This window comes from Crassostrea angulata, chromosome 6 (assembly GCF_025612915.1).
Source record: "Crassostrea angulata isolate pt1a10 chromosome 6, ASM2561291v2, whole genome shotgun sequence".
In the NCBI taxonomy this organism is placed as follows: Eukaryota; Metazoa; Mollusca; class Bivalvia; order Ostreida; family Ostreidae; genus Magallana; species Magallana angulata.
Window position 1 is genome coordinate 59,268,238 of NC_069116.1, and position 15,429 is coordinate 59,283,666.

Consider the following 15,429-nt stretch of genomic DNA (forward strand, 5'->3'; position numbering starts at 1 on the left):
CTTAGATAAATAATTTAATTTCAATACTTTATACAATGACACAATACAACAAGACATGTACAGTGTAAACAAGATGGAAAGGTTTATGGAACCTTGCCAGTAAAACACCGGATCACGTAGTTCTTCATTAGATATACAGGTATATATAAATATTACTTCCGTGACACTCTCATAGACTGTAATATATCAAAGAAAAAAGTAACTGATAGGGATTAAATATTATGATAATCATTAAAAAACAAACAAACATAGACGACTGAGCGCAAATCAAATCATTCCACATAAGTAACCATCGACACGTCAACATTTCAACATGTAGAGTCTTCAACAATTCTTCTGTCTCTCTGTTTCTTGTCATTTAGTTCAGACAATGCAGCATCATTTAGCATTCTTGTCAATGAAAACATTACTTGTATGTAAAAACCCGCGGCGATCTTCGCGATATGTCTCGGTAAAAACATCTCTCCCTTTCTTTCGTCCTTTAGTCCTGGAAACAGCTGCAGCAGGCAGCAATACAGGCGGAGCAGCACCCCAGTACAATGGTGGCACCGGTCATGATGTAGACGGCGGTCGTTGTCCAGAACGCGTACAGGTAACACGTGGGGTGGCAGTACTTGTCCACGTGACTTGGATCCTTGGACCAGTCATCGTAGTTACTGTAGATCCAAACGTTACCTGTGTAATGAACAACCATCAGGATTAGGTACTCACGTACACTGATCAAAGAATAATCTAACTGTTAAACAACCTACTTTTAACTTTATATACCTAAGTGTTACTCTGTATAGAACCATTTTAACAAGAGCTTGGACTTTGGGCAGTTGTGTCAAACAGCAATGTGAGGTAGGCCTGTCTATTTCATTGCTGGCCACTCAGCCATGGCTCTTTGAAACCAACAAGATTTGTCTGGCTTGTGCTAAGACTTCGCAATATATGCATGTTTCACTAAACCAGCGTCATTTTAAACTTGTTTCGGTGCAAAAATAGTGATGTCCAACGAAAGTCCAAGATCTTGTTAAAATGGCTCTAAGCAGGAAAAATAAGTGTGTTTGACATCCCCAGATTTATCATTTCCACCCAACAAAAAAAATGAATTGGGGAAACTATGCTCCGAGTGCGTGTGACCTCTATGAATAAAGCAATTTAGTCATCAGGTAAGATGCAATCTGGCCATACCTATAAACTTTGCAAGACTGCTTTGTTTATGTCTGACTTGCATGTACGAGTTTTTTTCAGAAAAAAAAACCAAACTAATTAAATGTAAATACGTGATATAAGTGTTTTTTAAAACTTGTAGGCACTTTGAGATGTCAGTTACTAATAGTATAACACTAAGAGGACCTTTTAGGGTACTTTTATCTGTAGAAAATTTTGAATTATCTTTACCAGTGGATTGTCAAATAATTTATAATTGATTCACCTGTAAAAAAAACACTATATTAGTTCTTTGAACTATATGACGTCACACGATATTATTTCCTTTAGAAAAAAACTATGAAATCTGAAGTCAAGTCATGTAACACCAATTGATTATTAGTAACCTATGAAATCTCTGACGTCATATAATGCATGACATGTAGATTTCCCTAACATTATTATTAACCTTAATCTAAGCGAGATTCGTCGAGACTGAAAAATTTTGAAAGAGGTCCGTCAAAATTTTCCATTCTCGATTAATCTCGCTGAGATTACATTGACCAATGAAATCTAACGCTACAGTAGCTAGAGTTGTCCTTCCTTGTCATCGGGACTTACTGGATGAAATAACCACAGGGACGGTGTTCCTGACGTTAGATTTTTTTTTTACCTGCGATGAACCAGGCGAACAGGAAGCAGCCAAACAGGCAGTTACAGATGCTGGTGAAGACCCCCGGGCGGTCCTCCTCCTCCTCCCCCTCCCCGTTCCTGCTCTTGGCAAGCTTACGGAGGATCCCGAACACATTGTAGACGATTCCCACGGCCCCGGACACAATCAGATAGATCGGGATGAACCGCTCCAAGGGACACTTGTCTCGGTAAAGGGCACCTGTAACGATTTCATATGTTCCACAGGCTTTTTCAATAAAATATGTATTGCCTATAATAGGTTTATAGAAATTTGAAAAATAAGCTCCAAGTTGGTTTAATAAGATAGTTTTCTTGGTTCTGAATTCTAATGACCTTTTTTTAGTACTCACCAATGACAATGTTAGCTACCGGGATGGCCAAAACCATCACAAGACAGATGGTACAGCCCACTGAAAGAGACAGGGTAATTTCACCGTCTACATGTAACGTACGAACAGACACTACAGACATTTTGTTATAAAATGTTTTCCCCAAAAGATCTCAACCTAAAATAATTTTGTTATCAGTTGCAACATTATACCTATTCAAAAAAAGTGTTTTAAGTTACTAGTATCACCAGTCGCAACAATTTACATCTGTTAACAAACCTATCATCATTATCATATGAAATTCTACACTCAAGTATGTTCATCTGACGTGAATTTGTGAGAATCATTTGTTACCTGAAGCAAACAGCAGTCCAGCCACAGTTCTGAAGAAGCCCACATTGTTGTCCGACTCGACCTTGGCCCGTTTGATTTTACCGTACAGGGACTCGTAGGACGGGGGTGGCTCATCTGGAAAAACAATCAACTATTGCATTATTCCTTGTCTTTGCTTTAAAAATGAGCAAAACATCAGTTTAAGTTGAGCCGTTTGCTGTACATGACAAACGCGTGTGAAACTAAAGACTTTTCAACCATTGTAAAAAGAGTCTTGATATCCAAGCCTGAGAGAGATGGTGCAACATGTACCAAAATGTATTTATCTGTATATTTTGATGAAGGTAATCAACTACTGTAGTATATCTTATTGTAACTGTACCTATTTACTAAATAATCCAATATTAGCACATGCATTCGGGTTAAGACTGTTAGCAACTTACGAAGATGTGAATATGTGTATGACAGGAACTTCACGTGGATAATGCTTTCAGATTCTACTGAAAAACCAACGATGGGCTGTGACAAGTTTACTACTTATCTACTTGTACATGTACTCTATGCTAGAATAACAGATCTTGAGATGTTGAGATCCCCTCCTACAGAAAACACACGACTACTACATACTATATACATGTGTATATACCATATATAACGACCCGTTGTTTCAAGGATATCAAGGTCATATACTATAAACGAAGTAGAACAAGAGACAAGACTTCTACTGATCAAAAACGTGTAAAGTGTCGCTGGTTAAAAAAACAAAAAAGTTGTTGTTTGAACTCTGATGTAAAGACTTTTTAAACAATTCTTTAAATATTCATCATTCTTTTGTCTGTTTTCTCTTTATTTTGCTTTAGGTTTTTTCAGGGTTTTGGGGGTTGTTTTTTTTTTGTTCTTTTTAAATTTTCTCATCTTTAACGGCGAGCGAGTCACATGAAAGTAATCAGGTGGCGTGTAGCCTTGAAAAAATAAATCTATGTATTACGGGCATAAAAACGGGCATACAAGTACCAGTATATAACGAACCGGTGAACGAACGAACTGTTCGATTAGTAACTTATAATGTATGTATTAGTATATCATAATAAGATGAAGGTTTTTGCTTTTTTGGTCAATAACATAAATGTCCTACATGTAGATCAGGTATATAATCATCAGATAACAGTAGTTGCTTGCTCAATAACCAGCTGTGTGTCTGGTGGCTGTCGTCTGTCACACATGTACAGATCAATCGATTCCCAATGGATCACACTCCTTCTTCATTTTAAACAAAATTATTGGATTCATCCTTGCTGTACCGTCAGATTTTATCATTCAGATAATGGTCCATTACTAGTATGCTGTCACACACTGTAAATTTTGCTTTACCGTCCAATCAGAACATGCAATATATAGGTAATATAGCATACTGTGTATCCGTTATGTACCACATTCATATGAACTGTAGTTTTCGCTTTTATTATGTGCAAATATATAATTATCAATAAAAAGGGAAAATAGTTGACATCAAGAAAGTGGCCATGACAGCTAGGATTCAATTCATATTCGGAGAGAGAGAGAGAGAGAGAGAGAGAGAGAGAGAGAGAGAGAGAGAATATATATACTAGTAAATGTACATATGTTATTCTTCAAATATATAATTATTAGAATTTTTCGCCAAACGGTATAGAACTGATCTACCTTTCTTTCCATTACATTGACATTCCTGTGTTTGCCTCGTCGTGGTGTACACACAGTAAAAATCAATTTGTTACATGTATGCAGGTCCGCGTTAAACTGTTAAAGGGGTTTAGTTCGTTAGTTTGAAACAATTTAACCCTTTGACACTGATCTTTTCATATTTAGATACATGTATTAACCATTCTAACATTTAATCATAAGTGTCGGCGAATATCAAAGCACGCAGAACCCAATAACTACTTGTATACAACAGTATTGATATATATCAATACTGTTGTATATAAGGAGTTCAGCCTTTGTTTTACAAATGAACATCTACGCTCACTAAATGGCCAGCTCTACATACCTAGAATTTGTTTTTCCTCCGACATGACTGTTCACAGAGCTTGTTTAATCCCGGCCAGGGTTTGCTGTTCCGCTGTTACTCGTGAAGAATAGAACTGTTCTTGTTTACATGGATAGGGCCTTGAAATATGATCGAAGTCGTCTGCTAACTTAGACCCGTACGTGTGTTCTCTCCACGATCACGCGTAAATTATGATGGAAAAAGTTATGTCGGGTTTTACATGTGAGTTTCCTATGGTGTATTTATTTTTAAAATTTGTAAGGAAAATTAAAAAACATGTACCGTGTTGTTGTATCGTACCGGACCACGGTCATATCCGGGTTATCCAATTTATAAATAGAAATGAGTAAATATGTATTAAGGTTTGATTCAATGTATCATTGAAATTATTACAATTTCATACCATGTAGAGATTTTATTCACTTTGTATTTGCAACCGACAACATATGCAACATGGCGTTAAATAACTTTTCAACAACAATATTATACATGTATACAGAAAATGAGACAGTCCAGGGCTGTGTTTTACAAAAGAACTTGCGACAAAGTCGTAAATATTTTCAGTCTCATGGAATAATCTTTAATGAATAAAACTTAAACAAAACCAATTATATACAACCATTCCAATATCCATAATCATTATTTACAGCCATGAGAATAAAACATTGATTAGTTTGTGATTAATTAACATTCATTAATATGGTCGTAAGTCGTAAGTTCTTTTGTAAAACTCAGCCCAGAACGCTAAACGTTGTACAGAGAATTAATACCCTTAGGACAACTTATAATAACAGTATCGGTACAGAGTACACACTAGCAAGAATACTTATACCAACAGTATCGTTACACAGGACATACCCATAGAAATACTTATACCAACAGTATCGTTACACAGTACATACCCATAAAAATACTTATACCAACAGTACCGGTACACAGTACCTACCCATAGAAATACTTATACCAACAGTACCGGTACACAGTACATACCCATAGAAACACTTATACCAACAGAATCGGTACACAGAACATACCCATAGAAACACTTATACCAACAGTACCGGTACACAGTACATACCCATAGAAACACTTATACCAACAGTATCGGTACACAGTACATACCCATAGAAACACTTATACCAACAGTACCGGTACACAGTACATACCCATAGAAACACTTATACCAACAGTATCGGTACACAAAACATACCCATAGAAAAACTTATACCAACAGTATCGGTACACAGTACAAACCCATAGAAATACTTATACCGACAATATCAGTCAACAGTACATACCCAAAGAAATACACATACCAACATTTCGGTACACAGTACGTACCAATAGAAATGCTTACAGAACCGGTACACAGCACATACCCATAGAAATACTTATACAAACAGTATCGGTACAAAGTTCTTACCCATAGAAATACTTAAACCAACATTATCACTACACAGTACATACCCATAGAAATACTTATACCAACAGTATCGGTATAAAGACAAGGATGTTTGATATCTGCAGTTCTTTTCAACTTCGATTGCCCTGCATTTGATCGATTGGGTAAAACGAAAGAAAACAGAAAACGGGTCCGAATTTCCCGTTGAGGTACAGTTCTGCAGTTATCCAAGGGGGGTTCCGCTGGGGCTTACTTTGAGGACGACCTTGCGCTGCTGTCTCAAACACATCAGTATATATACAAGACAGGACCAACTGAACACCTGCTGAACAGTCGCCATCAAGAGGACTTAATACCCTTAGGACAACTTATAATAACAGTATCGGTACAGAGTACACACAAGCAAGAATACTTATACCAACAGTATCGTTACACAGGACATACCCATAGAAATACTTATACCAACAGTATCGTTACACAGTACATACCCATAAAAATACTTATACCAACAGTACCGGTACACAGTACATACCCATAGAAATACTTATACCAACAGTACCGGTACACAGTACATACCCATAGAAACACTTATAACAACAGAATCGGTACACAGAACATACCCATAGAAACACTTATACCAACAGTACCGGTACACAGTACATACCCATAGAAACACTTATACCAACAGTACCGGTACACAGTACATACCCATAGAAACACTTATACCAACAGTATCGGTACACAAAACATACCCATAGAAAAAATTATACCAACAGTATCGGTACACAGTACAAACCCATAGAAATACTTATACCGACAATATCAGTCAACAGTACATACCCAAAGAAATACACATACCAACATTTCGGTACACAGTACGTACCAATAGAAATGCTTACAGAACCGGTACACAGCACATACCCATAGAAATACTTATACAAACAGTATCGGTACAAAGTTCTTACCCATAGAAATACTTAAACCAACATTATCACTACACAGTACATACCCATAGAAATACTTATACCAACAGTATCGGTATAAAGACAAGGATGTTTGATATCTGCAGTTCTTTTCAACTTCGATTGCCCTGCATTTGATCGATTGGGTAAAACGAAAGAAAACAGAAAACGGGTCCGAATTTCCCGTTGAGGTACAGTTCTGCAGTTATCCAAGGGGGGTTCCGCTGGGGCTTACTTTGAGGACGACCTTGCGCTGCTGTCTCAAACACATCAGTATATATACAAGACAGGACCAACTGAACACCTGCTGAACAGTCGCCATCAAGAGGACAAAGGTATCGTCATTACAAAACGCTGATCGATAACATAAAGAGGTTAAATCGCTCCTTAGGTTTTGGGTAGCCATTTTCGGTCACCTCTAGTCTGAAAATTCTGCATCATATATCAATTCTAGTAGTATATTTTTACTTTACAATGCCAAATAAACTTTATGGAATAAAATTGTTTTAAAAAATACATTTTTACAAAGTGTAGTAAGGGACTATATTTTGTGGCGGAAGGTTTTTATTAAGAAAATGAACAATTTTCAGAAAAACAAAACTCACTATAGTCTGTCCCAAGATATCTTGGATTCACATTTTGCTTAATTGCTTGATATTTATAAATACCTCAGGGTTCAAACGATGTTCATTTAAAAGTATAAAAAATTTCCAAGATTTCTCAGTCGAAACGCCCCTGTTAGCTTATCAGGTTTCAATACAATGCAAAAAAATGTGATGTCTACGGAGATTTTGTATTGCAGCAAGCCCGGATGATAACGTAGAAAAATTGCGCGATGTATTCCGAGTGTATTCCGAATGGAGTAAAGATGTAAACATTCCCCATTATAAATCTCCGTAAGGAATCTGTTTTCGTTCCTGTGAATTTTTCTGAGTGACAGTTGATAATGTGTCAATGAAATTATCTTGGAAATTATCCCTTACAACTATTACAATTGCACTTCTTTCAAAGGTGTGTGTATTTTTTTTAAAAATCGTCCAAATGTGCTGCATAAATATCTTGGGACAGACTATAGTTTTAGTGTACGGTTACTTAAGCTTCCTAATTTTCAGCGCAGACAAAACTTCTAGATAGTTGATGTATTACGATATATTCATGATGTTTTAGAAAACATTTTTAAACAATATTTTTATGTTTCTATCGATATATTTGGCATATTTAGCTTATAATGTTAATTATACGTTCATGTTAAATACTGAAATCTGATTGGTTTATACTCAGATGATAATCCGTTCTATTACCCTCGGCGTTAGCACCACACTTGGCAACGGGTAACACAACGTATTGTTACATGCGCGTAAATTATGCGGTAATAGTTCGCCGTAGAATTCACGTCATTTCTATATAACAGCAGTAAAAATTTCTCTAAAATTAAGACATTCATATAATAAAATAAATAGTGCCTTATTGGGAGGATAACAGTTGAAATTGACACCCCTCGAAAACCATTGTCAAACCTCCGCTTCGCGTCGGTTGACAATGGTTTTCTTGGGGTGTCAATTTCAACTGTTACCCTCCCAAACAGGCACTATCTATATAATGCAAAGTTTTAGAAAGATTACATTACTATATTTTTTTTAAATGTATGCAAAGTTTTAGAAAGATGACATTACTAGAATTTTTTTTATTTGCGTTATAATTTGATTACTCCAAAATTTTGCGACATCTGTTGTTTTGTTCATTATGTATTAGCTTTTGAAGCCACCAGTAAAGCAAGAATTTTTAAACTTTGACTTAGATTTTACTTTTATAGTCACTACATGTGATCAACTTCATACTGTATTAAAATCATAGCTAAATGATTGTTCAAATTATAAATATTTGTTTTATTTCTTCAAATTATCAATTTCCATGTCAAATTTTAGCAATAATTTCAGAAAAATTATCATTTCTGTTTGGGGCCCAATATTTCCAAAAAAAATGGCATGTGACATGGGTCACAAATAAAATAAACGAATATTTTAGGTCCCCGTCCTTATATCCAAGTGCTTTTTGGATGATTGACATTACTATTATTTCACTTGCCAACCTCCTTAAGGGCAAGTGCTACAAAAAGACCTTCATTTAACAACTCCAACGAGCAAGAGAAAGAGAAAAGAACAGTTGAATTTGAGATAAAAGCCTTGCATCCTAGGGATCATTAACTGGGATAAGCAAGAGTGAAGGAATTAAATTTGTTGCTCTCCTGATTGATATAAGGAATAAGGAATCATTCTTTTAGTATTATGAGGTGATAACTTCGGTCGGGGTGTGATCAAATCCAATAAAGCCCGAAGGGCTTTATGATAGATTTGATTATTATCATCTCATAATAATCAAAGAATGATTCCTTATTACTTATATTTATATAATTTTAAGCCATCGTACGATTACATATTTAAATATTAATAAGCAAACCCCGCTGGGGCCTCGATTTGGCGTCATTTGTATTATGGGTTATAAAGTACAAAATCGATACGTAGTGATATCACAGGCAAAGACACTGGAAAATGTAAATATACTAGGATACAGTACATGCCCGTAGGCGTAGGAATATTTATATATAAACAAAGCCGGTATACAGTACATACTTTTAGGAATGATATTATACCAAAGGCATTTACGGTTTTGATCTATAACAGGGTAGTGCAATAGGTTTGGGAGACAGCTACATGTACTTATCAGCAGGTTATGAGTTCGAAACTTATTGGGGCTTTTACATTTTTCACCTTAAGGAACTTTAAATACATTTCATAGTCAAATATTGTACAATTTGAAAGTTTACTTTTAAAAGTTTTTTAATGGTGATTCTATATGAATATGATGTACTTTTATCCATATTTATGTTGGTTTACACATTGATCAACAGTTAGGTCATCGTAACACTTATATATAGTTTACTTTATAATTATTGTAAGTCGACACATGCTGATTTGATATGTGGCCCTGTTCTTCATGTCAACAACCTCAGGCCGATGAGGAACATGACATGACCTCAAAGTCATTGATACAGTTATAATGCTGATCTGGTTTGATTTAATTAATTAGGTGATGCGACAGGGGTAATCTGTTGTATTCTTCCGTTAACCATAGTAACTCTTGGCCGTGTTGATATGTAACTCTTTATGTTTACGCTTTGACAAAATGCTATTTATAAGAACAATCTGAAATCTTATAATTATTTTAAGACTCTTGGGGGTTTACTTATGATGACATTTAATCGGAGAATTTTACTTCCGTTCTCCCGATAGATCACTGTTCATAAACTGTTCATCATTGTATTGATGTCAAATCAGAGAACTTTCATCATACATGTACATGACTTACAAATCAATTTTAAAGTTATATAGTGTATATATACATATTAGTTTGCTGAGATTTAGCTTGTTAGATTGTTGTTAGATTTCCCTTCATGCCCCTGGTCCACGCTCACATAATTACTTAATTTAGATACCTTCTTTCCTCTTCTCTTTTCAAATGGTTACCGCGATTTGTTTTTTTTTTAATTAATTCCTATAATATATACATTCAATGTACATTTTTAAATTATAAAGAATGGTGACCTTTTTCTGGCCTTGTGCCTAAAGGCTTACTTCCCAGTGTAAGGTACGTGGGTATTTAATACCTGACAAGACGCATGCATTACTTATCACGGTAAAATTTAACAAGGAAATCACACTCACATACTGTATTGAAATACTGAACAGGCTATGGACATCTCTAGTCTAAAATGAGCTATCAAAAGAGTGGTACTTTTTAATTACATATTAGATAGATTTCAATAAATATAACTAATATCATGACATGGGGGAGAGAGAGAGAGAGAGAGAGAGAGAGAGAGAGAGAGAGAGAGAGAGAGAGAGAGAGAGAGAGAGAGAGAGAGAGAGAGAGAGAGAGAGAGAACAACATGATGAGAATGAGTTAGATAGACTCACCCGAGAATTGGGGTACCCTCTGCATAGCGATCCAGTGTTGTGTTCCTTTTCCAGGCGGGTTCGTTGTTCGTGAAATATGTAAGTAATTCTTTTTCCCTACCTAATACGGCTTAAATTTTGAATGGCATACACAGCAAACAGTTCGTGTATACAATTAGAGGATCGATATATTTTGGACGTAAGAACTTTAAATTCGGCCTGTTGTCTTTCCTGGTAGAAAGGTGGGACAGTAATTCGCTAAGAACAGTTCCTGTTCTTCTCGTGATATGATAAGTTTATCAAATATTTAAGATATATTGACAATTAGGACGGCGGACCCAGATCACCCAATTTACATCTACAATAGTGATTTTCATGAAATTTTATGTCAGTTACTAATTAAGATATATCAAAATCAATCTAAAAAATAATATAAAGATCGTATAAGGTTTTAAGAGAGGACGTACATTTCAAAAAATATGTGTATTACTTCTCTTCATCAATTGGACACAGTAGGGAAAAGCGTTCTTGTGGGAAAAAGAAATAATTGAAGCGGATCGGACTGTAAATGATTTGTTCATTGGCTCAAAATCTGTTAACTAAATAAACAGATGGTTATAATAACCTGGGCTGCGTTCAAGATCGTAGCTGCTAGCCTAGCCGCTAGGTCGTATATATCTATAGGTCTATTGAACGGTCAGCTAGCCTAGCCGCTAGGTCGTATATATCTAGATTTATTACCTAATCAAAGGGATTTTGTTGTTTTATTACAAATTAAATATTTGCGTCTATTTTGAACTGCCAGTCAATAGACTGCGATCTATTGGACCGGCAACGTATTTCAGAACGCGGATATGTTAATGTTACATCCTTTCGATAGTTCTCGGGGAATGTGTATTCCTTTACATACACGCTGTTATTAGTACTTGGTGAAACCAAATTCAATGTTATCAAAATGGAGTGTCAAATAATCAGCAGTTTAAAAGATTTATATAAGGTAAAAGACTATTTAAAATCTAATTCCTTGAAGACTGTCCCTTCTTTGTTTAAACTAATATTAAATTGAGACATGCAACATATTTTGTGCATGTAAAAGATTTAAAAAATCTGAGTATATTGCATAATGGTACGAAAACCATCTGCAATATGCAAATTATAAACCCCGAAAACTAAAAAAGGAATTAGGTAATAAAACAATTATTTAATGCTTGAACAGTCAATAGACCAGAATTTTTTCCCTTGGTGCAGGGAACAGCTCAGTATGATCTATTGCCCTCGGCCGTTGGCCTCGGGCAATAGATCATACTGAGCTGTTCCCTGCACCTCGGGAAAAATATTCTGGTCTATTGACTGCTCAAGCATTAAATAATTGTATACTATTGAACGGACGGCTAGGTTAGCCGCTAGGTCTCTGATTTGAAGTTGTAAATATTCAACTAAAGACTTATTATATTGACATAATTTGTTAATTTCAAGCGGAATATACATGTTAAGATTCATTATAACTTAAAGTATGAATAAAATATCACTATATAAATATATTTCGTGTTTGTTACAAAGTGGTAACTAAGGTGGCCATCTTGAATTCGATGCTTAGCATAAAATATTTAGGCTACGAATATTTACCTAGCGGCTAGGCTAGCTTTCCGTTCAACTACGTAGCCCTACGGTAGCAGCTACGATCTTGAACGCAGCCCAGAGCTTATATCTATTTAAAACTCACTGCATTAAAAAAGCATGGCACCCTGATAAGGAATTTGTGCATGTTAAACAATGTTGGAAAGCGTATTTTAACATGTTAAATTATAGCAGGGTCAGCCACTTAAGTACTGCATAAAGTGTGAATATATATATATATATATATATATATATATATATATATATATATATATATATATATATATATATATATATATATATATATATATATATATAAATATATATATATATATATATATATATATATATATATATATATATATATATATATATATATATATTGCGACATAAGCGATTTTTCATTGAGTTTTAGTGATTGCGACATAGTATTGAGAACAGTCGCTCCTTTTAGGTGCGCGATATACCGGGGTATCTGCTCAAAGCGAATTAGGTACGCCTGCGAAAAAGTTAACTTTATCCACGAGATGCAAGGAAGGTCAGTTAGTGCTCAGGACTTGGTTGGGTATTGATTAAAGCACAGGTTTCATAAAAAATACACTTGTAAGTTGTAAAATTATACGAAACGGTATATATTTGTATTTGTTTTAATTAGGTTGATTTAAAAAAGCCATGCAATCTCATCATTCGGCTACAAAACCCGGGTTCTCTCAGTCCCCCTACCCCCGAAAAAGAGATGTTGATCCAAGACTGTCTTAGTTACTGCAGTTTCTATGGTCATAGTTTTTTGTGAATTTTGTCAAATAAACGATACAAATGAAAGGTATGTGTTTTTATACAATATTAGAACGATTGTGTCCTGTATTGTCAATTCAATATCTCAACAATAAAAAATATATCAGCATTTACGTATCTTGAATCAAAAAGAAAAACATAAAAGAAAGATTTTTGACTTATCCAAATATTTTTATCGCACTTCGATCGGTATCCGGAAACTGTTGTCAATACCATGTTGACTCTAAATTTATCTACATATTTTTCTTCCTTCCTGTTTTGATTAGTAATCCAATTGAATTCGGTAAACCTTTCTGGACTAAAACCGATTTGGGTAGTTGTAATTACCAAACTATGGCTTCAGAAGATTTTAATCTTGAAAAATTGGAGAAACTTTTTGCTAAATGTAAAGATGGGGATCTTATTTTAATGGACGCTTACGTCGATGCCTACGAAGAACTGAGCAAGTAAGTGCATGCACTGTGATTATGACCTGGAAGCAAGATTTTCGAAGTGTTTGCAAATCCGGATACCTAGAAGTTTTAAACTCTTAACTCCCCTTCATACTTGTTTAATAGTCCACCTTTAATAATGATAGAATTAAACTGGTTCTCATTGCATGAAGTCATAGTGTCAGAATTAACAAAACCATGTCTTAATTGTCAAAGGTGCTGACGAAGAGAGAATTTATTAAGAAACCCCAAGTTATGTTATTTTCTGAATAGAAAAAATTTTGTAAATTATGTTATCAAGAGTGTTTTCTACACATGCCACTGATTTATTACAGGTTATTTTCCATTCTGGGGTCAGTGTTTGGATTTGTTACATCAGATGTGGTTGAAAAAATTGGCATTCTTCGAGAATATCGGAACAGTGAGGTCTCGGAGAAATACATTACCATACAAAGCATGATTCAACATGAAGTAGAAACAAAAACTACTAACAGCAAAAAGAAAGCTTCAGGAGCGAGAACTCTACTGCGACTTCACAGAGCCTTGGAATTTACAGCTCGCCTCATGATGGATCTAAAAACTGCTGACGACCATGAAAAGATGTCCCACATCACAAAGACGGCATACGACGACACATTGGCTCATCATCATCCCTGGCTTATACGAAAAGGTGTGCACGTTGCAGTGTACACTCTACCCACTAGAAAACACTTCCTGGAAAAACTAAAAATGGATGATGCTGAAAAGGCCAAGGACTTACTGGCAAAGGTGTCTGATTATCAGAAGGAAATATTTGTCATTACGGAGAGTATCTATACAAAGGAGAAACTACACGATTTACCTTAATTTATGTAGTGATTTTGAATTGTTAAATCCTATCTGTGATTTTTTTTACTTTTACATCTTTTTGTGCAATTTTGAGTATGTATTTTCCATGTAATTTATACAGCACTTTGTGACAAGATCTTTCTCCTAGCCTTTAGTTGTTTCATGTTTTTAAATCTTTTGTTTATGTGTATTGAAACCAGATAATACAATCTGCTTTCTTGTACAACATACTGATATGTAGTTTACAAATCCGTACAATTAACCTCAGCCAATCTTATCAATATTCTTGACATTTGCTTTATAGGTATAGTACTTGCAATGTAACTTTTATACCAGAAATTATAGGAAATGCATTCCAGAAGCTTAAAGAATGAAATACCTATTGGATAAAGAAATTGCTTCAATAATGCTTGTAGCTTCTATTATAGAAGTGGAAATGATGCTGTGGTACTTGTTGAATTTTAGTTGCACAAGAACAATATAAATTTGTACATGAGGTTTGTTTGCGAGTAAAGGCATTGATCATTGGTCAAGGAAAATCTTCATTCTTCAATTGTTGATGTTGTCCTGTTTACAACTATGTTAAAATCTATCCTTTGGTGTTATTGCACAGGATTTTGAAGGGTACAATGTTATCTTGTTAACCAGACTTGATGTTTACAACTCTAATAAAATTTACAGTGAAATAATATTCTTTTTGTATGAGTCGTAAAGGAGGTTTATATTTGCGTTTGACAATCTATTTGGATTTATCTGTTACACGTCAAATACAAAAAGTGACAGCTCTTTTTTATTTCTGTTACATCAACCTAGCGATGCATTAATGTTTTGTGTGCTGAATGCTCTACCGTAAGGCATACATTGAGGGAGGATTGTATTCTGTAAATTCTTACTTCTTAAATGGGCACGGTCACGATTTTAGT

General features: G+C 35.0%; 2 protein-coding genes across 3 annotated transcripts; one reads left to right on the top strand and one right to left on the bottom strand.

The window, feature by feature from the left end:
- LOC128190659 (transmembrane protein 272-like) lies at nt 1-11,016 on the bottom strand. Of its 2 annotated transcripts, none has more exons than XM_052862776.1 (5): nt 10,857-11,016; nt 2,511-2,624; nt 2,178-2,237; nt 1,808-2,026; nt 1-675 (listed from the first exon to the last, which is right to left on the bottom strand). In XM_052862776.1, exons 1-5 carry the CDS (start codon nt 10,879-10,881, stop codon nt 482-484), a joined length of 612 nt encoding a protein of 203 aa, XP_052718736.1. In that variant the 5' UTR covers nt 10,882-11,016; the 3' UTR covers nt 1-481. The 2 variants fall into 2 exon arrangements, with proteins under 2 accessions (XP_052718736.1, XP_052718735.1); XM_052862775.1 differs by lacking the exon at nt 10,857-11,016 and adding an exon at nt 4,519-4,628.
- A 2,470-nt stretch (nt 11,017-13,486) lies between these two features.
- Nucleotides 13,487-15,209, top strand: LOC128188490 (ceramide-1-phosphate transfer protein-like). Its single transcript, XM_052859573.1, has 2 exons — nt 13,487-13,693; nt 14,014-15,209. Exons 1-2 carry the CDS (start codon nt 13,581-13,583, stop codon nt 14,522-14,524), a joined length of 624 nt encoding a protein of 207 aa, XP_052715533.1. The 5' UTR covers nt 13,487-13,580; the 3' UTR covers nt 14,525-15,209.
- Nucleotides 15,210-15,429: the final 220 nt, after the last annotated feature.